The sequence below is a fragment of the Entelurus aequoreus genome, linkage group LG13 (assembly GCF_033978785.1).
Source record: "Entelurus aequoreus isolate RoL-2023_Sb linkage group LG13, RoL_Eaeq_v1.1, whole genome shotgun sequence".
NCBI lineage: Eukaryota > Metazoa > Chordata > Actinopteri > Syngnathiformes > Syngnathidae > Entelurus > Entelurus aequoreus.
This window is the reverse complement of record NC_084743.1, coordinates 3,806,169-3,828,668: the sequence shown is the minus strand read 5'-3', so window position 1 is coordinate 3,828,668 and position 22,500 is coordinate 3,806,169. Positions and strand designations below refer to the sequence as shown.

At 35.7% G+C, this 22,500-nt stretch overlaps 1 protein-coding gene across 5 annotated transcripts in view; it reads left to right on the top strand.

The window, feature by feature from the left end:
* dync2h1 (dynein cytoplasmic 2 heavy chain 1) overlaps positions 1-22,500 on the top strand; it is a 303,505-nt gene that overhangs the window by 36,230 nt on the left and 244,775 nt on the right. For all 5 annotated transcript variants that reach the window (XM_062067256.1, XM_062067259.1, XM_062067258.1 and 2 more), the window contains exons 8-14: positions 751-885; positions 4,059-4,172; positions 4,232-4,343; positions 5,683-5,807; positions 16,745-16,920; positions 16,983-17,178; positions 17,243-17,338. In XM_062067256.1, coding sequence (XP_061923240.1) covers positions 751-885; positions 4,059-4,172; positions 4,232-4,343; positions 5,683-5,807; positions 16,745-16,920; positions 16,983-17,178; positions 17,243-17,338 — 954 coding nt within the window. The remainder of the gene's footprint in view (positions 1-750; positions 886-4,058; positions 4,173-4,231; positions 4,344-5,682; positions 5,808-16,744; positions 16,921-16,982; positions 17,179-17,242; positions 17,339-22,500) is intronic.

The window sequence follows — 22,500 nt, the reverse complement described above, 5'->3', positions numbered from 1 at the left end:
CCTCATTCACACAAAAGGGTTGTTTCTTTCTGTTATTAATATTCTGGTTCCTACATTATATATCAATATATATCAATACAGTCTGCAAGGGATACAGTCCGTAAGCACACATGATTGTGCGTGCTGCTGCTCCACTAATAGTACTAATCTTTAACAGTTAATGTTACTCATTTTCATTCATTACTAGTTTCTATGTAACTGTTTTTATATTGTTTTACTTTTTTTTTTATTCAAGAATATGTTTTTAATTTATTTATATAATTTTATTTTATAATTTTTTTTTAAAAGTACCTTATCTTTACCATACCTGGTTGTCCAAATTAGGCATAATAATGTGTTAATTCCACGACTGTATATATCGGTTGATATCGGTATCGGTTGATATTGGTATCGGTAATTAAAGAGTTGGACAATATCGGAATATCGGCAAAAAGCCATTATCGGATATCCCTACAGAAAAGGCATAATTTTTTTTACTTTATATCAACCTGAAGTTGATACAGAGATTTACTGTAAGCGTTAAATAAAAAATAATAATAATTTGACTTATTTTTTACATTTTTATGACTGAGACCCTTTATGGTCCCCAGGAGCCCTAATGGTTAAAAAAAGAAAAATATCAAAATGGCCCCCGCATGCTTAAATTTTTTCCGTGTGCGGCCCTCAGTGGAAAAAGTTTGGACACCGCTGCGGTAAATAGTACGTATTATCTATGTGTACATGCGTAATGTTTTTGTCTGTGCTCATCAGGTGTTGTCGCTGCGTATTTTCCACGAGAAGTTACTGCGTTTGTTACCAGGAGGAAAGCAGCAGGCCCTGTCTTCTGACTGTGTGTTTGAACCTTTCTCCGGCCTCAGCCCTCTCCAATACAACCCCTACACTGAGGTGAGCTGTGGATGTACAGCTTAAGTTGTTCAACAGTCCGGGGGTCTCCCTCGTGCTATTTTAGGCTTCATATTGCACCACACATTTTCAATTGGAGACAGGTCTGGACTACAGGCAGGCCAGTCTAGTACCCGCACTCTTTTACTATGAAGCCACGCTGTTGTAACACATGGCTTGGCATTGTCTTGCTGAAATAAGCAGGGGCGTCCATGAAAACGTTGCTAGGATGGTAACATATGTTGCTCCAAGACCTGTATGTACCTTTCAGCATTAATGGTGCCTTCACAGATGTGTAAGTTACCCATGGGCACTAATACACCCCCATACCATCACACATGCTGGCTTTTACACTTTGCGCCTTTTCCTCTTTGGTCCAGAGGACACGACGTCCACAGTTTCCAAAAACAATTTGAAATGTGGACTCGTCAGACCACAGAACACTTTTTCACTTTGTATCACTCCATCTTAGATGAGCTCAGGCCCAGTAAAGCTGGCGGCGTGTCTGGGTGTTGTTGATAAATGGCTTTGGCTTTGCATAGTAGAGTTTTAACTTGCACTTACAGATGTAGCGACCAACTGTAGTTACTGACAGTGGTTTTCTGAAGTGTTCCTGAGCCCATGTGGTGATATCCTTTACACACTGATGTCGCTTTTTGATGCAGTACCGCCTGAGGGATCCAAGGTCCGTAACATCATGGCTTACGTGCAGTGATTTCTCCAGATTCTCTCAACCTTTTGATGATATTACGGAGCGTAGATGGTGAAATCCCTAAATTCCTTGCAATAGCTGGTTGAGAAATGTTGTTCTTAAACAATTTGCTCAGGCATTTGTTGACAAAGTGGCGACCCTCGCCCCCGTCCTTGTTTGTGAATGACTGAGCATTTCATGGAAGCTACTTTTATACCCAATCATGGCACCCACCTGTTCCCAATTAGCCTGTTCACCCGTGGGATGTTCCAAATAAGTCTTTGATGAGCATTCCTCAACTTCCTCGGTCTTTTTTGCCACTCGTGCCAGCTTTTTTGAAACATGTTGCAGGCATCAAATTCCAATTGAGCTAATATTTGCAAAAAATAACAAAGTTTCTCAGTTCGAACATGAAATATCTTGTCTTTGCAGTCTATTCAATTGAAAATAAGTTGAAAAGGATTTGTTGTATTCTGTTTTTATTTACCATTTACACAACGTGACAACTTCAATGCTTTTGGGTTTTGTAGAATAAAAGAGCCAAGAAGTGAAATGTAACGATAAAAAGTTGCGATGTTGACTCTGATAACACCAATTTTTTTTCCTTTAAAACTGCCATTGCTCAAAATATAATAATGAATCAAAATCTTGCATTATTGACCTATTTAAGTCTCCAATTACTCTACATCAAAAATTCCATTGTCAAACATTTTTTTTGGGAGAAAATATTGCATATTTTGTGTGTTTGCTATATAGAAACAACATTTTGTTTGACAAAAAGGGCATGAAACAATTTTTTAAATTGAAAAAAATTATGTGAATTATTGACTCCAATTACTTCACATCAAATACTCCACTTTCAATATTAAGGGGACATTAAAAACAAGGTTTTGACGAAAAAAGGGCATAAAACAAAAAAAAACTAAAGTTTATCTAGAAATGTAAGCGTTGATTAAACAAAATATTATTATTATCATTTTTTTGTACAAACATTGATTTCCATATATGATTTTCAATTTGTGTCAATTGTGTATATTTGACACAGCCGGTCACAAAATGTTATATTTATGTTATTTGTATAACATAAGAGAGGCGTTAGCATACTTCTAAGTATCACATTTCATGATTTTTATGATTAAACGTACACAATTTGCTAAAAAGCTAGCAAATAGTGTTAGCATGTGCTTGCTTGGCAACAGGCCCATAGAAATAATGGATTCGACTTGTAAAAGCCTTTTTCTAGACTCTGAGAGAGAAATGAGATAAATGCTTTAAAATGTAATATCGGAAATTATCGGTATCGTTTTTTTTATTATCGGTATCGTTTTTATTTATTTATTTATTTTTATTTATTTTTATTTTTTATTTTTTATTAAATCAACATAAAAAACACAAGATACACTTACAATTAGTGCACCAACCCAAAAAACCTCCCTCCCCCATTTACACTCATTCACACAAAAGGGTTGTTTCCTTCTGTTATTAATATTGTGGTTCCTACATTATATATCAATATATATCAATACAGTCTGCAAGGGATACAGTCCGTAAGCACACATGATTGTGCGTGCTGCTGGTCCACTAATAGTACTAACCTTTAACAGTTAATTTTACTAATTTTCATTAATTACTAGTTTCTATGTAACTGATTTTACATTGTTTTACTTTCTTTTTTATTCAAGAAAATGTTTTTAATTTATTTATCTTATTTTATTTTATTAATTTAAAAAAAAAAGGACCTTATCTTCACCATACCTGGTTGTCCAAATTAGGCATAATAATGTGTTAATTCCACGACTGTATATATCAGTATCGGTATCGGTTGATATCGGTATCGGTAATTAAAGAGTTGGACAATATTGGAATATCGGATATCGGCAAAAAGCCATTATCGGACATCCCTAGTGAGAAGTGTTGCGTTTGACCAGATGTTCCTCCAAGTGGGATGTAAAACGCTGGTCAGTCCCAAGTTCCTTAGATGACATATAAACTGAACTCAAATGTACCACCAAGCACAGGATAGGTATTTTGTAATTTATTGTCAAATATTTGAGAATAGAGACCAGCCTTGAACAACACATACGAATGCGTAGCCCAAGTTGATCCGACAACATCCCGGAATGCACTCTCCTCTTCAATATCCCCCCCAAACCCCCCCCACCCCCCCCGCCCTCACGGCCGCACAGATGCCCATTGTGTCCGTTATCTCAAGTCGGCCCGAGAAGGGAAGCAGGGAGGACTCCTCTTCTCTGCCTCCTACTTCAAGGCCGTCCACAGTGCAAGCACTTTGTCATGAGACGATCAAAACAATGAAAAGAGTACAAGATGGAACATTAGCTATTTAAAATATGACTATAGAAATATAGAAAGAAGTAACTCTTAATTATGGATAAATGTGGATATATGCATCCGTCAGAAGCCATCATTCCTATTCATTTTGTAAAAGTAGAAGATGTTCCTGCCTAAATGTGCTTCGTCCTTCCAGCCCCTCTGGAGGGCAGCGGTGGCTCAGTTTGAGCGCATGATGGCTCCGTCAGAGCGGGAGGTGGCAGGCCGACTGAAGAGCTACATTGCAGACGTGCAAGACAACCCTCAGCAGGTACTGTGCAACGTGAACACAATGTCGACCTTTGCTTACCTGCTTTTGTGGCTTCCTAGTTGCTGCAGGTGTTTCAGAAGCACAAAGAGTTAATCAGACGCTCCACTGTTAGACATGAGCTGCAGTCAGAGAGGGACACTCTGCTGGCCAGACTACTGGACTACAACAAAGGTACTATTGTGTCTACTTCATGTTGTCACCTGTCTTATACATAGGGATGATGTTTGATAAGAAATTATCGAGTTCGAGCCTATTATCGAATCCTCTTATCGAACCGATTCCTTATGGAAAAAAACACACAATATTTGGTTTAACAAAAGCTCACTTTTATTATATAAGAAAACAATTTAATCTAATAAATAAATAAATATTGACTGTTACCCCCTAAAAATATAAAATAAAATAAATAAATATTGACTGTTGTTACCCAAAGTATATTAAGTGGGATTTTTCAGAAAAACAAATATATACAGTAACACAAAAACAACCTGTCTCTGTGATCACTATAGGTGTATAAATAATAATATAGTGTTAAATAAAATCAGTCCCTTGGGCACAAAACTGGAAATAATACAGCTCTCCAAAAAGTGCACTTCTGCTGCTATTTAACATAACTGTTTGTTATGATGCTTTGACATTTTTGCACTTTATTTTATTTTATTAAAAAAAAAATTATATGAAGAGAAAAGTTGTTTGCAAATATGGTTACAATGCTAAAAAATGAAAAGTTAAAGCTAAAAAAAAAAAGAAATACACTTTATTGAGTTAACATTATTTCTTTATAGGGGGAAAGATGTTATGAGCGAGGGAATATTACAACAACTACACTACCCAGCATGCAACGGGAGTGACGAGCACGCGCGGTAGCCCTGAAAAGTGTTGTTGCATGTCGTCAACCGGCAGCTAAGAATGAGGTTATGAGCACGCTGTGAAAGCAAACGTCAAGAACTCAGCCAACACGCCTCGTCTGCATTATTTATAATTAGACAACACATATACAGTGTGATTTTGTAACGTTTACAAGGAAAGAAAAACAAAAGTTAAAAAAGGGAGATGTCATATATGTATGTGCTGCGGTTGTTTTAAGAACGTTGCGAGGTGCGTTGCTAGCCTGGTTGCTATGTTTCCGGTTGGTCGTAAATGTGTTTGTACCCTGCTCAAATCTCTCAGTAAAGTTATTCATTGGATTATACCTTTTGTTTTGAACTTTATTACACCTTGGAGCGCTTTTTCCCGTCCATTTTTTTCCTGCTTTCGCCATCTGCGCCTAATGACTGAGCTACGTGACGCCATTTATTGTGATGTCACACGGAGCATTTCTGGTCAGGACGGGATTCGTTCCGAGGGATTAGAATAAAGAACCAACTCTTTTTCTTTACTATAGTGGTCTCGATAACGGGTACCGGTTCTCAAAAAGGGATTTGAGTCAGAGGACTCGGTTCTTTTCTTATCGAACAACCGGGAAAACCGGTTTCGAGTATCATCCCTACTTATACACTTCTCATCGCAGGCCTGAAGACAGACTTTGAGAGTCGCTGCCATGGAAGTCCAGGAGAGAAGTCTGGACCACTCGTGAGCAGGAACCTCTCTGACGTGGTCAACAAAATAGTCTGGGTGCAGCACATCATTCATAAGGTAACTATACTGTAAATATGCTGTCCAAAGTGCCGAGTTTTGTTGGCCCGCGACAAAACAGTGAAATTGTACGAAAAAAAATCGAGAAAAAGCCTAAATTTTCAAACAAATAAATAATAATTAGAGATGTCCGATAATATCGGACTGCCGATGTTATCGGCCGATAAATGCTTTAAAATGTAATATCGGAAATGATCAGTATCGGTTTCAAAAAGTACAATTTTTGACTTTTTAAAATGCCGCCGTGTACACGGACGTAGGGAGAAGTACAGAGCGCCAATAAACCTTTGTAGTGGAAAGTCCAGGTTGTCAATGAGAACCAAAGTAGATTTAACACAAGAGTTTTATTTTACTCATAATCAAATGGTACAATGGTTGGGTTGAGTTGTCTAGCACACAGAAAGTTTCCCCCCCGGGCGCGCCCGTCACCATGAAAAAGATGGTGCCCAAAACACTCTCTTCGTTTGGCTTTATCCCTTTCTTATCTCTCTTGTTAGTGCGTCAATGTCTTATTTTGTTTTCCCTATCTGTTCCATAACAACTCGAATCTTTTAGACAGTCAACACATTCACTAGACAGGTTGGCATGACTTAAAGTTCACTTTTGTCCCACAGAAGAGGAAGAGAAATCAAAATGAGCATACATTTTTGACAGACATGAACTATAGGTCAAAGGTCAGAAATTCTACTACATACCCGCCTTCCAGGGTCTTAAGACCCTGGACCAAAACAATTTCTGATATAGACCACTAAATTAAATCTCTACCGCAGATAGAGGCAAAAACCTCAATGTTTTTATACGAGGCAAAAATTCCGTCTATGACCCTCCTTCAGAGCGATCGCTGTTACCAGCCTGCAGTAAAACCATCTCACAGAACACAATTAGTGGCCTACCCTTTGAGTTAGTAACGTAATACCAAAATACTTTGATCATGAACATAATTAGATGAATACATATATGCTTATTCAAGATGTATTTTCACATTAATAATGAATCAAACAAGATCTGGTTTAGAATTAATATAGACTTATGACTGTAAGCTGTTGCATTATTATTTTTCCCGGCATTTGCAATGAATGTAGTTACCAATTGATTTTGTACACACAACTGAATTTCGTATGAGTCCATGTTCGATTAGTGCTCGTATGGATGGCTCGGTGGTGCCTCAGGCTGGTGGCCTGCCGACACCTCGTTGGGCTTTTGGCTGCCTTGGTGAAGAAAGAGATCCACTCAAACAGTCTGTCTCTGTCTCTTCTTGGGGTGTGGTTCAGTCCATTGGGCAGACTGTTCAGTGGCATGTGCGTGCTGGCCGAAATTGGGGAAAACTCAGGTAGAGTTGGAGCTGTGGGGGCTTTGGGGAAGGCTGGGGCAGAGTATGGGGCGTTGGGGCTTTGGTCCAGGCCCTCGGCTTGCTTCAGGCCTCCTCGCTGCTTCGGCACTCCCGACACTTCTTTCCACAGCTGCTGGAGTCCCGGTGGACATATTGGCTGGCAACCTTAGTTGTTCTCGTCATCGCTGGCAAGGTGTTGTCTCTCCTCTCGGTTCCTTCCAGTCAGGTATCGGGTGTTGGTCCTGGATCGGCTTTGACCGTGCCCCTCTTAGCGAGTGCAAGGGAATCTGGAGTGGCTGCTTTCATCCTCAAATCTGCACAGAGGAACTGGCACACAAATTCTACATTTTGCAAACTTACCATTTTGGTCTCATGGTCTTTCCACCTTCCTAGGAAGCTGCTGGTCCTGAGAAGTGCTGATCTTGTGACTGAAGAAGATTAACCTGTTTTCTTAAAATAGGTGCCGTTGTTTGACCTAATCTTTTTGGGGAAACCATGTCGGGATATTAGATCATTCACAAAACATTTAATTACTGAATTGGCACCCTCCTTTGAGGTTGGGGTTGCTTCCGCCAACCACTGGAATTGTCAATCTAAATCATTACGTTCCTTTATCCTTGTACCGGATTGATCATATCCATTAAATAAAACCTCAACACGCTCAAACTTGACCCAATCCAAACTCACCTCCCCCCTCTGTCCCTCTCACAGGGACAGTGTTAGTCGTAGTAATAGTAATAGTAGTAGTAGTAGTAGTATTAGTAGTTTCAGAAACATCCAAGAAAAAGAAAAGACAGCTGATAGTCAAGTGCAGCAAGAACAGAGGCGGAGGACAGGTCATGTTTGAGGTCACTGTTCGCTTTTGCAATAGTACTTTGATATTTTACAACACCTAGTGAATTATTGTGGCCTCAATAATTCACTAAATAGTTGTATTTAATTTAGTCTATCTATGATGGGACAATGCACAGAAACATTAAGTTCAGAAACAGATATGTTCTGTACCAGATTATATCTAAATAGCTACTTTCCATCTGTAGTCCCTGGCTACCTAAATTAAGGGGATCCACAAATCAAGCAATAAAATTATGACACTAATTAATCATAATAAATATATACATTCATAATAATCAATAATTAATCAAAAATAATCATACTGTAGCATGTAATCAATTATAAGAAAAGTCACCAAATGCCCCTTCATGGACACATACTTACCATACAATACAACCACACCTTATTTACATCATCACACAAAGACCATACATGCTCTTGTTCACATCTGTCATCATTCGTAAAAACAACCAAGATTTTAACAGCCATACCTCACAATTTACAACAAAAATGCTCTCATAGATAAATATAATACTCATTAAATTGATGTGTCAACATAATGCCCCTCTTAGTGACCGTCTGAGCAGCCTTGATTGCTCCAAAGCCACTTTTTAATTTCAAATTTTCTATTCCTTTTGTTATAACGTGGAGAAGGCTAATTGGTCTGTACATGTTCTGGTCTTCTTTATTTCCTGCTTTATGGATTTAATTATAGTAGCAGTTTCTCCACGTGGTAGGGAAAGTGTTTTCCGTTATTGATTTATTTATCAATCGTTGTTATACGAGCAATAATACAATCCTTATATGTTTTTAGGAAGATAGTGTCCAACCCATATATATATCTCTAGATCGTGAGTCTGATAATGCAGTGAAGATTTTGTTGAACTTTGTTTCATTTGTTAATTCTAAAATTAGTCCATCCTGAATAAATGACAATTATTTGCACTGATTTTGAGGGATTTTTTATTCAGGGTTTGTACAGACTGGATGAAATATTCATTAAAATTATTACTTATGTCCAGACTGTCTGCGATAGTAGCGCCATTGATATTTAATGTTATAGTGTTGTTTCTTGTTTGCTCTCTTTCCGTAAGTTTGTATCTGGTTTTCCATAACTCTCTATTGTTCCTTTTTGCAGCTTTAATTAATTCTAAGTGAAAGTCAGCCTTAGACTTCCGCATAAACATTGTAACTTTTGTTCCTCCAAACTTTTAAATCATACGATCTGTATTTAGACCTGTTTTTTAATTGCTCTTATGAGAGCTGAGTCCTCATGTCTTTATTAGAATCCAATGGTATTTTTATTTTAACACTCTTCTTTCTGGTTTTGTATTCGTGTATTTACAGATGTTCTCTTTAATTTTTGTCATCCAATTGTAATTCTAGTAGGGCTGCTTTCATTTGTATCATATAGAAGCCGTTTATAATATCCTTAAGTTTCTTTCTACGCGTCTTATTTAACCAGTCCAGATTAACGTCCTCCATGACGTTACTTCTGTCATACTATGCTGTTTGAGGATGTCTGAAAATGAATCAAGAAAAATTGGATTGGGTCATTAGTTGTCCATCTTATACCATTCTAATTGTTGTAAGGATAGTTCACATGAGCAACCATACCTTGAGTCCCACCATATATAAGAGTCAAAAGGCTCCTATTATGAGTCGTCTAATTGGTGATCATACACTTTGGCGGTTTGGGTGGCAGGGCACACAGACGCACCTCAGTCAGCTAGTGCTAGGACAGTTGGAGCAGTCCCCGTCCTCCACTCGTTCCTGGGAGGCGTCCCCGTAGTTGTCAGCTGATGTCGTGCCGTCAGGCAACATCAGGAAGTTCCTTCTGTGCGGTATTGAATTGTCAGGGCACAGTTCGTAAGCAGGTCATTACAAGGTGTGTGCAGGTTGACCACAAAGGAATGCTTCAAAGATTGTGTTGAACATTGTCCGTTGACACTTATGTCCAGCAGGGGTCTGTTTGTATCCTGCTGTTCGTCCTGCTGTCACACCTGTATTTTTTGTGAGCATGTTCTAGCTACAACTTTGGAGCTTGTCTTGTTCAGAGAAGTTGGCAGTCCCCCGGCTGCACATCCTTTCCACCCTCGCTTGACCTAGCACAACCGTGGCTACCACCCAAGTCCGTCTGAATCGTTTTACGTTTTGTTGAGGTTTTTTCCTCCAGAATTTGGAACTCAAAACATGTACACCCATCGTTTTCATATCCTCTCGGTTAGTTCAATTTTGTATATCACGTTTTTTTTTTTTTAAATTACAGTCTTAACTATCCCATTAATTGCTAATCAATAACCTTAATTCAAAGATTATACGTACTACTTCATGTGTATTTAAGTACCCTTTTAATTCACTTAAAGATTATGTATAAGTTAATTTAACCTATCATTTGTCTATCAGTAGGCGCGAGCAAGCTGTCATGCTTGCACTCTGACCTCCTGCTGTGCGTGATACTCTCCAAAACAAAGGAATGTTTTTATTCACGTTTCTCCTTATCTTTCAGCTAAATCTTTTAATCTTTTAACTTTTAACGTCCGCACTGTTTATTTTTATTGTCTGCATTTTAATGTTGCTTTTATTTTCTTTCATTTCACTTTGTTGCATGAAAAACGCCTCTTCCTCTCTCTCTCACTTTCTCTCCTTCTCTCACAATACAAATACAATAATCCAAAATAATCAGTCTTATAAAATAATTTTAGCTTTAGATATGATTTAGGGCAGTGGTTTTCAACCTTTTTTCCCAGTAAACTAAAGAAATAAAATACAGCATAATGTCATTTTCTGATTTATTAAATTGTATAACAGTGCACCATATTGCTCATTTGTTGTGGTCTTACTTGACTTATTTGGACAAACAAACAAAAATAAGAATAACTAAAACGTTTTAAAAATTAAACAAGTGATTAAATTATAATAAAGATTTCTATACATATAATCAATCATCAACCTTCTTTGGATATTGCAATAGAGATCCATCTGGGCTCGTGAACTTAATTCTAAATATTTATTTTGTTGAAGAATTATTCTTCTATAATTATATTTATAAAGGATTTTGAATTGTCGCTATTTTAAAATATTTAAAATCTCAGGTACCCCTTGGCATACCTTCAAGTACCTCCCTTTTTTATCCGGGCGGAAACACCATACCCTCATTTGAGAACTACTGGTTTAGCCTATGAAAAATCCTTTGTCTCATACATCATTACACTGTACAACTCCTCTTTGGTGGGCTAGGATGACAGGGAATGCAAAACAATAACAGTGCAATACTTTTTTATATCATGGTCGTTAATGCCTAGTTTCTCTTTTAATAGAATCTATTTTGTTTCCATTTATACCCTTATTAGTTACTGTTTACTTTTTAGTTCTTCTTCCAAAGGGAACTCTCCTGAAGGAATCAATAACGTTTTATCTGTCTATCTATCTATCTATTACTAACCCGAGCACAATTCATGACGTCATGCTCATCTTGCAGACAGTTATTTCCATTTAGTTTTATTCTCTATTTGTAATTCTACATGCACCAATGTCACATAAAAATTTGCTTTCTTTGATATTTATTTACATTATTATTTCTGGTTTACTTGCTGTCTGTTTACTTAAGTTCTCATATTTTGGTCTGTCTTCCTTCTGATTAGAATTTGTTTAACGCTTCTCTACGTTTTGTTTTGACAATGGCGCTGAGTGGCTCTTATCTGTACTTCTTCAGACTCTATGTTTCACAGATGCCCTTAGATGTATTAGAATATAAATTTAACTTTTATTTTATTGTGTGTTTATTCCTAAAAAAAATTAAAATGTCAATGTATAATCAATTTATCTTTCTCAAATTTAAATTCAATATTATTAATTTATTTGTTGTATAACTATTAATTCCAAAGTTACAGTGTGTCCTAATCTATGATGTTCGTGCGTGTGTGTTTGACTCAACTTCCACACAGAAACTGGATGGATCAGATAAGCAACAAGGCTGTACCAAAAAAAAAGTATACTAGACATATAAATGAATGATGAATTAAACAATGTTTCAATGTCCCACAATCCGTATTTATTGATTGATATTTAAACGTGTAATTTTCCATATATGTATTATTTTACTGGACTTAGCAAGCACGTACTACTAGCACACTCTACAGACTGAGAATAACTGTTCAACCACACTTAGTAATGCCAAGCTAGATGCTAACTTAGCCTTACTATGCCTCAGTAAGCAAACTTTTGTTAACCTAGCCCAATGCTATGCTAACACAATGCTAACCTAGCTCAATGCTATCAGTGTCACTCCTCTTCGAACCAATGCCTCACGCAGCTGTCACTCACACAGCCTCGTCACACGCACACACTCTTATCTCAAAATGTCTCCCAGCTTTTTTTTTTTTTATATGCGTCACACAGTCACTCACACACAGAGAATTTACCAGCGAGCAAGAGCCTTTTTTCCCGTACTCAAAATCTCAGTGTGTAAAACAACTGTAATATCGCACAGTCACAATCACCAGTATAGTTAAAAACAAATTCAAATGACTGGAATTCGCTCGCAGCGCCCAAGAGGGGGAGCCTCCCTGCTTAGGCTGCTGCCTCCGCGATCCAACCTCTTGATAAGCGAAAGAAAATAATTATATGGATGGATCATTCACTCATGTGTTTTCTGTACATAACTTTGTCTATTTTCTCACACGCACACACATAACCGACAATTTCCCAGGTCTTGCCTGTCAGCGTGTTTGCGAAAAAAGCGTGAGGGAACTCTCACAAAAGCATGAGGGAGAATTAAAACAGATAAGAAACCAGGTGCTACACAAAAGTTATTAAAATACGCAGATATATATATATATAAATTTAAAAAACACACACATTTTTATCCCACAAAACACTCCCCCCTGGTCCGGACCAATATAAACAACTAATGCACGCGTGCTTTTGTGGAATCGGCCGTCTCATAACACACACACGCAGGTCATTCTTACTCATATAATGGCGATTAACCCATTCAGCGGAGCAAATCCTGCTTTTCCTTCCTGACCAACACGGATAACAGCCTAAGGCGCTGTAGAATCACCAGGAATCACCCTTCAATTTCTACAGTACATCGTGTCTGGTCAGTCCATATAGTTTCACCAAGGCTCTACCATATGGAGCCCTTACTCTATCCATCTATACTGCAGCAAATTTCCAAATTCGTGACAACTTGGCTCAGTTGATCTCCTCTACCGGAGTCACTGAACGATCACCTTATATCAGGCTTTTTACCCGGCTGCAGCTTCCACATAGACAGATACGTAGGACCTTCATAGACGTCATAAATTTGTGTGGGCCAAATGTCACATCAGTTTAGCCAACCTTGCCTTAAATTTCGCTGTGTCCAACTCCGGCTAACCATGTACTTGCAGAAAAAAGCATCCTCTGCCAACAACGACAGAGGATGAAGAGGTTAAAAGAAATTTTTCGTCTCACATCGTCTATGCTTCTACACTCCAAACCACCAAAATTCTATCAACAATCCCCATTTGTTAAAAACAAGAGATTACAAATTTTCAACAAACACACAGACAAATGATCACATATAAAACAACTCAAACCAACCAACACATGCCCCAGTCTAGGTTGTTTTTGGAGAACTATCTTTTATGAAAAAAAAATTCAGTTTTCATTTTACCGATCCCGTTTCTCTTCAGACAGACAACTTTTACACAATAAGCAAAATAGCTTACCTTTTATTAGATGCGCGCGTGCAAGCGTTGTCTGCCTGAGAGAGAAGCAGGGAGCGGATGTTGACTTGCAGAGTTCTGGACCATCCTAGTTCGTGACGCCAATTTTGTAGTGGAAAGTCCAGGTTGTCAATGAGAACCAAAGTAGATTTAACAGAAGAGTTTTATTTTACTCATAATCAAATGGTACAATGGTTGGGTTGAGTTGTCTAGCACACAGAAAGTTTCCCCCCCGGGCGCGCCCGTCACCATGAAAAAGATGGTGCCCAAAACACTCTCTTCGTTTGGCTTTATCCCTTTCTTATCTCTCTTGTTAGTGCGTCAATGTCTTGTTTTGTTTTCCCTATCTGTTCCATAACAACTCGAATCTTTTAGACAGTCAACACATTCACTAGACAGGTTGGCACGACTTAAAGTTCACTTTTGTCCCACAGAAGAGGAAGAGAAATCAAAATGAGCATACATTTTTGACAGACATGAACTATAGGTCAAAGGTCAGAAATTCTACTACACCTTAAAGGCACTGCCTTTGCGTGCTGGCCCAGTCACATAATATATGCAGCTTTAACACACACATAACTGAATGCAAGGCATACTTGGTCAACAGCCATACAGGTCACATTGAGGGGTGGCCGTATAAACAACTTTAACACTGTTACAAATATGCGCCACACTGTGAACCCACACCAAACAAGAATGACAAAAGACATATCGGGAGAACATCCGCACCGTAACACAACATAAACACAACAGAACAAATACCCAGAACTAGGGATGTCCGATAATGGCTTTTTGCCGATATCCGATATTCCGATATTGTCCAACTCTGTAATTACCGATACCAATATCAACCGATATATACAGTTGTGGAATTAACACATTATTATGTCTAATTTGGACAACCAGGTATGGTGAAGATAAGGTACTTTTAAAAAAAAAAAAAAAAATAAAATAAGATAAATAAATTAAAAACATTTTCTTGAATAATAAAGAAAGTAAAACAATATAAAACAGTTACATAGAAACTAGTAATTAATGAAAATGAGTAACATTAACTGTTAAAGGTTAGTACTATTAGTGGACCAGACAATCATGTGTGCTTACGGACTGTATCCCTTGCAGACTGTATTGATATATATTGATATATAATGTAGGAAGCAGAATATTAATAACAGAAAGAAACAACCCTTTTGTGTGAATGAGGAGGGAGGTTTTTTGGGTTGGTGCATTAATTGTAAGTGTATCTTGTGTTTTTTATGTTGATTTAATTAAAAAAAAACCAAAAAAAAAAAAACCGATACCGATTTTTCATTTCATTTCATTTCATTTTTATTTATCTCCTTCATTGATGTGCATCTTTGATAGACAATTATAACACAATTATTCAGTTACACCGTTACACACCAATGCCTGAGAAGGAGCAGGATGAAGAAAAATCTTATACCGATACCGATAATTTCCGATATTACATTTTAACGCATTTATCGACATCCCTACCCATAACCCCTTGCAGCACTAACTCTTCCAGGACGCTACAATATACACCCCCCGTTATATAGTTACAGGTATATAGTTAGTTATATAGTTACATTTATATAGTTACAGTTATATAGTTACAGTTATATAGTTAGTTATATAGTTACATTTATACAGCTACAGTTATATAGTTACAGTTATATAGTTAGTTATATAGTTACAGTTATATAGTTAGTTATATAGTTACAGTTATATAGTTACATTTATACAGCTACAGTTATATAGTTACAGTTATATAGTTACAGTTATATAGTTACAGTTATATAGTTAGTTATATAGTTACATTTATACAGCTACAGTTATATAGTTAGTTATATAGTTAAAGTTATATAGTTAATTATATAGTTACAGTTATATAGTTAGTTATATAGTTACATTTATACAGCTACAGTTATATAGTTAGATGTATAGTTAAAGTTATATAGTTAATTATATAGTTACAGTTATATAGTTACAGTTATATAGTTACAGTTATATAGTTAGTTATATAGTTACATTTATACAGCTACAGTTATATAGTTACAGTTATATAGTTACAGTTATATAGTTAGTTATATAGTTACATTTATATAGTTACAGTTATATAGTTACAGTTATATAGTTAGTTATATAGTTACATTTATACAGCTACAGTTATATAGTTACAGTTATATAGTTACAGTTATATAGTTACAGTTATATAGTTACAGTTATATAGTTAGTTATATAGTTACATTTATATAGTTACAGTTATATAGTTACAGTTGTATAGTTACAGTTATATAGTTACAGTTATATTGTTACAGTTATATAGTTAGTTATATAGTTACATTTATATAGTTACAGTTATATAGTTACAGTTATATAGTTACAGTTATATAGTTACAGTTATATAGTTAGTTATATAGTTACATTTATACAGCTACAGTTATATAGTTACAGTTATATAGTTACAGTTATATAGTTACAGTTATATAGTTAGTTATATATTTACAGTTATTTAGTTAGTTGTATGGTTACAGTTATATAGTTAGTTATATAGTTACAGTTATATAGTTAGTTATATAGTTAAAGTTATATAGTTACAGTTATATAGTTAGTAATATATAGTTACATTTATACAGCTACAGTTATATAGTTACAGTTATATAGTTACAGTTATATAGTTAGTTATATAGTTAGTTATATAGTTAGTTATATAGTTACAGTTATATAGTTAGTTATATAGTTACTTATATAGTTACAGTTATATAGTTAGTTATATAGTTACAGTTATATAGTTACATTTATACAGCTACAGTTATATAGTTAGTTATATAGTTAGTTATATAGTTCAGTTTTCCACGTCCACACAGGACTGCAATCACCAAATGGTGGCAGCTGTGGGGTTGTAAATAAAATGGATACTCATCTACTGATTGACTGTTTGAAGCTACCTGTTCACTTCTTCTCAGTACAGCAGTTTTTTACACGTCATACATTTTGTTTGACATGGAATTAACTTCCTGTTTGCTGTCCTGTGCGCTCACCTTTACTTCCATCAGGTGGAAGACTGCGTCCGCATTTCCGAGGCCTTGCTGTCGGACCTGTCAGGCTTCAAAACCTACCTGCGTTTCTGCGATGACCTGCTGGAGGTCCTGAGGGCGTACGAGGAGGAGCAGTTTGAGGACTGGTCCAGAGACGTCTTGTCCGGTTTGGCCGATCCAAAGTCCGGCCTCAGGTGCGCGGGCTATCTTTTAAACCTGTGCGGTATGATAATGTACACCGGCTGTCTGGCTTTAGTCTGCAGGCCAGTGATCGGGTGATGGAACTGGACCATGGCGATGGCCGGCTGAAGATCCATTATTCAGACCGACTGGTCAGTCTGCTCAGGGAGGTCAGGCAGCTCTCCGCTCTGGGCTTTGCTATTCCTGCCAAGATTCAGCTGGCTGCCAATACTGCAGACAAATTCCACAGGCAGGCCATTGTCCTCAAACAGGTGACAGCTTTTTATTTGTCAGCGTCTGGCGTTCACAAGGTGACGTAGTGGTGCCACGTTGCAGGTGGCCAACTTCTACAACACCATCGACCAACAGATGATCCCCTCTCAGAGACCAATGATGCTCACTCTTGCGTTGGCCTTTGAACAAGTCATCAAGGTACTGTGCCTGGTTCTACAGTCCCCGTCCAAAGTCTACATACACGTGTAAAGAACATCATGTCTGGAGTTTACAATCATTTCTAGTGATTGGAGCACAGACTTGTTGCTCACAAAAAACATTCATGAAGTTTGCTTCTTTTATGAATTTATCATGAAAATGTGAGCAAATGTGAGGGTCAAAAGTATACATACAGCAATGTTCATATTTGCTTACATGTCCTTTGACAAGTTTACCTGCCAAAGGACATGTTTTCACGTGACATTGGGACCATGGTTTATGTCCTAACTTGTTCACACCCCCTCATATGGAAGGTACTTTTCCTTCTTCATGACATGACATTGTCAACTTCACTTTGTGGGTTTTGTATATGTTGCCTTCTTTTGACCTTCTTTTACTTTCTTTCTACTTGTCTTTTTAACTTTATTCCAACTACTTTTGACCTTTTTACGTTTACTTACATTTTACCTTATGTTATTTTTACCTTATATTAATTTTTTTTTACCATTTTTTACAGTCTTTTACCTTATTTTACTTACTTTTTGCCTTAATTTGACCTTATTTTACGTACATTAAACCAGTGGTCCCCAACCTTTTTGTACTTGCGGACCGGTCAATGCTTGAAAATGTGTCCCACGGACCGGGGGGGGAGGGAAGGGTAGTAAAAAAAAATATATATTTTTTTTGTCATAAAGAAATACAATCATGTGTGCTTACGGACTGTATCCCTGCAGACTGTATTGATTTATGTTGATATATAATGTATATATTGTGTTTTTTATGTTGATTTAATTTAAAAAAAAAATAAAAAAAAAAAAAAAAAAAATTTCTTGTGCGGCCCGGTGGTTGGGGACCACTGCATTAAACCTTCCTTTTCCTTCTTTTCCTTTTGCATTCTTTTACTTTCTTTTTACTTTTTAAAAACTTTTTTCTTACTACTTTTTACCTTCTTTTTACTTTTTCTTACCGGTACTTTTAATTATCTAACCTTCTTTTCCTCACCTTTTACCATCTATCTTCTTTTTACCTTTTTAACCTTATTTTGCCTATAAATACCTTTAAACAATTTTTTTTTTTAACTTATTTTTGCCTTCTTTGACTTTTTTTTTTAGCTTTGTTAAAACTTTTTTCTTAGTACTTTTGACTTTCTTTTCACAATATCTTACCTTCTTATCTTTTTACCTTCTTTTACTGTCTTTTACCATATTTTACTTACTTTTTGCCTTTTTTGATTACCTTTTGCCTTCTTTTTACTTTCTTTTTTGCTTTCTTTTTAATGTTTATAGCAAATAGCAATGTTAATATTTGCTTACATGTCCCTTGGCAAGTTTACCTGCCAAAGGACATGTTTTCACGTGACATTGGGACCATGGTTTATGTCCTAACTTGTTCACACCCCCTCATATGGAAGGTACTTTTCCTTCTTCATGACATGACATTGTCAACTTCACTTTGTGGGTTTTGTACATGTTGCCTTCTTTTGACCTTCTTTTACTTTCTTTCTACTTGTCTTTTTAACTTTATTCTAACTACTTTTTACCTTTTTACGTTTACTTACACTACCGTTCAAAAGTTTGGGGTCACATTGAAATGTCCTTATTTTTGAAGGAAAAGCACTGTACTTTTCAATGAAGATAACTTTAAACTAGTCTTAACTTTAAAGAAATACACTCTATACATTGCTAATGTGGTAAATGACTATTCTAGCTGCAAATGTCTGCTTTTTGGTGCAATATCTACGTAGGTGTATAGAGGCCCATTTCCAGCAACTATCACTCCAGTGTTCTAATGGTACAATGTGTTTGCTCATTGGCTCAGAAGGCTAATTGATGATTAGAAAACCCTTGTGCAATCATGTTCACACATCTGAAAACAGTTTAGCTCATTACAGAAGCTACAAAACTGACCTTCCTTTGAGCAGATTGAGTTTCTGGAGCATCACATTTGTGGGGTCAATTAAACGCTCAAAATGGCCAGAAAAAGAGAACTTTCATCTGAAACTCGGCAGTCTATTCTTGTTCTTAGAAATGAAGGCTATTCCACAAAATTGTTTGGGTGACCCTAAACTTTTGAACGGTAGTGTACATTTTACCTTATCTTATTTTTACCTTATATTAATTTTTTTACCATCTTTTACAGTCTTTTACCTTATTTTACTTACTTTTTGCCTTAATTTGACCTTATTTTACGTACATTAAACCAGTGGTCCCCAACCTTTTTGTACTTGCGGACCGGTCAATGCTTGAAAATTTGTCCCACGGACCGGGGGGGAGGGAAGGGTAGTAAAAAAAAAATATTATTTTTTTTGTCATAAAGAAATACAATCATGTGTGCTTACGGACTGTATCCCTGCAGACTGTATTGATTTATGTTGATATATAATGTATATATTGTGTTTTTTATGTTGATTTAATTAAAAAAAAAAATAAAAAAAAAAAATAAAAATAAAAAAAAAATATATATATATATATATATATATATATATATATATATATATATATATATATATATATATATATATATATATATATATATATATATATATATATATATATATATATATATATATACACTACCGTTCAAAAGTTTGGGGTCACATTGAAATGTCCTTATTTTTGAAGGAAAAGCACTGTACTTTTCAATGAAGATAACTTTCAACTAGTCTTAACTTTAACGAAGTACACTCTATACATTGCTAATGTGGTCAATGACTATTCTAGCTGCAAATGTCTGGTTTTTGGTGCAATATCTACATAGGTGTATAGAGGCCCATTTCCAGCAACTATCACTCCAGTGTTCTAATGGTACAATGTGTTTGCTCATTGGCTCAGAAGGCTAATTGATGATTAGAAAACCCTTGTGCAATCATGTTCACACATCTGAAAACACTTTAGCTCATTACAGAAGCTACAAAACTGACCTTCCTTTGAGCAGATTGAGTTTCTGGAGCATCACATTTGTGGGGTCAATTAAACGCTCAAAATGGCCAGAAAAAGAGAACTTTCATCTGAAACTCGACAGTCTATTCTTGTTCTTAGAAATGAAGGCTATTCCACTAAATTGTTTGGGTGACCCTAAACTTTTGAACGGTAGTGTACATTTTACCTTATCTTATTTTTACCTTATATTAATTTTTTTTAGCCATTTTTTACAGTCTTTTACCTTATTTTACTTACTTTTTGCCTTAATTTGACCTTATTTTACGTACATTAAACCAGTGGTCCCCAACCTTTTTGTACTTGCGGACCGGTCAATGCTTGAAAATTTGTCCCACGGACCGGGGGGGAGGGAAGGGTAGTAAAAAAAAAATATAATTTTTTTTGTCATAAAGAAATACAATCATGTGTGCTTACGGACTGTATCCCTGCAGACTGTATTGATTTATGTTGATATATAATGTATTTATTGTGTTTTTATGTTGATTTAATTAAAAAAAAAAAAAAAAAAAAAATATATATATATATATATATATATATATATATATATATATATATATATATATATATATATATATATATATATATATATATATATATATATATATATATATATATATATATATATATATATATATATATATATATATATATATGTCTTAATTAGATTATCCAAAAAATAGTGCTCGATACCGTGGTAGAGCGTAATATGTATGTGTGGGAAAAAAATCACAAGACTATTTCATCTCTACAGGCCTGTTTCATGAGGGGTTTTCCTCAATCCTCAGGAGATTGAGGATTGAGGAAAACCCCTCATGAAACAGGCCTGTAGAGATGAAATAGTCTTGTGATTTTTTTCCCACACATACATATATATATATATATATATATATATATATATATATATATATATATATATATATATATATTTTTTTTTTATTTCTTGTGCGGCCGCGGCCCGGTACCAATCGGTCCACGGACCGGTACCGGGCCGCGGCCCGGTGGTTGGGGACCACTGCATTAAACCTTCCTTTTCCTTCTTTTCCTTTTTTTTTGCATTCTTTTACTTTCTTTTTACTTTTTAAAAACTTTTCTTACTACTTTTTACCTTCTTTTTACTTTTTCTTACCGATACTTTTAATTATTTAACCTTCTTTTCCTCACCTTTTACCATCTATCTTCTTTTTACCTTTTTTACCTTATTTTGCCTTAGTATACCTTTTTAAAACAAATTTTTTTTTTTTACTTATTTTTGCCTTCTTTGACTTTTTTTTTTAGCTTTGTTAAAACTTTTTTCTTACTACTTTTGACTTTCTTTTCACAATATCTTACCTTCTTATCTTTTACCTTCTTTTACCATATTTTACTTAATTTTTGCCTTTTTTGATTACCTTTTGCCTTCTTTTTACTTTCTTTTTTGCTTTATTTTTAATGTTTATAGCAAATATACATACAGCAATAGATGACATCTGCCTATTACCTGACACCTGACATGTTAGCTACTTCTCTTTGTTTATAATGTCTATTTTCTATTTCCTGCTGGACCTACTCTCCATTTTATGCTGCTGCTGTCATATAGACTGTATATACTGTAATATTGTACATGGTCATTGGTTTATATTGTATTTATGTTATAGACATAATATAATATATCTGTATATAAATTACTCTGTACACATATTATGTATATATTCGTATATATGTTAGATTTTTTATAGCTATATTAGTCTATTTATACCTGCATTGTCCTTTCCATCATTGTAACTGAGCTACTGTGTTGAACAATTTCCCTTGTGGATCATTAAAGTTGGTCTAAGTCTAAGTCTAAGTCTAAATAGCAATGTTAATATTTGCTTACATGTCCCTTGGCAAGTTTTTTGGTAGCCATCCACAAGCTTCTGACAAGCTTCTGGTTGACTTTTTGACCACTCTTCTTGACAAAATTGGTGCAGTTCAGCTACATTTGTTGGTTCATGGACTTGTTTCTTCAGCATTGTCCACACGTTTAAGTCAGGACTTTGGGAAGGCCATTCTAAAACCTTCATTCTAGCCTGATTTAGCCATTCCTTTACCACTTTTGAGGTGTGTTTGGGGTCATTGTCCTGTTGGAACACCCAACTGCGCCCAAGACCCAACCTCTGGGCTGATGATCTTAGCTTGTCCTTAATTAACCATTTGTAGCACGTTAAAGTCTAATGCACCATTTGCCAGGTTTTAAATGTTAAA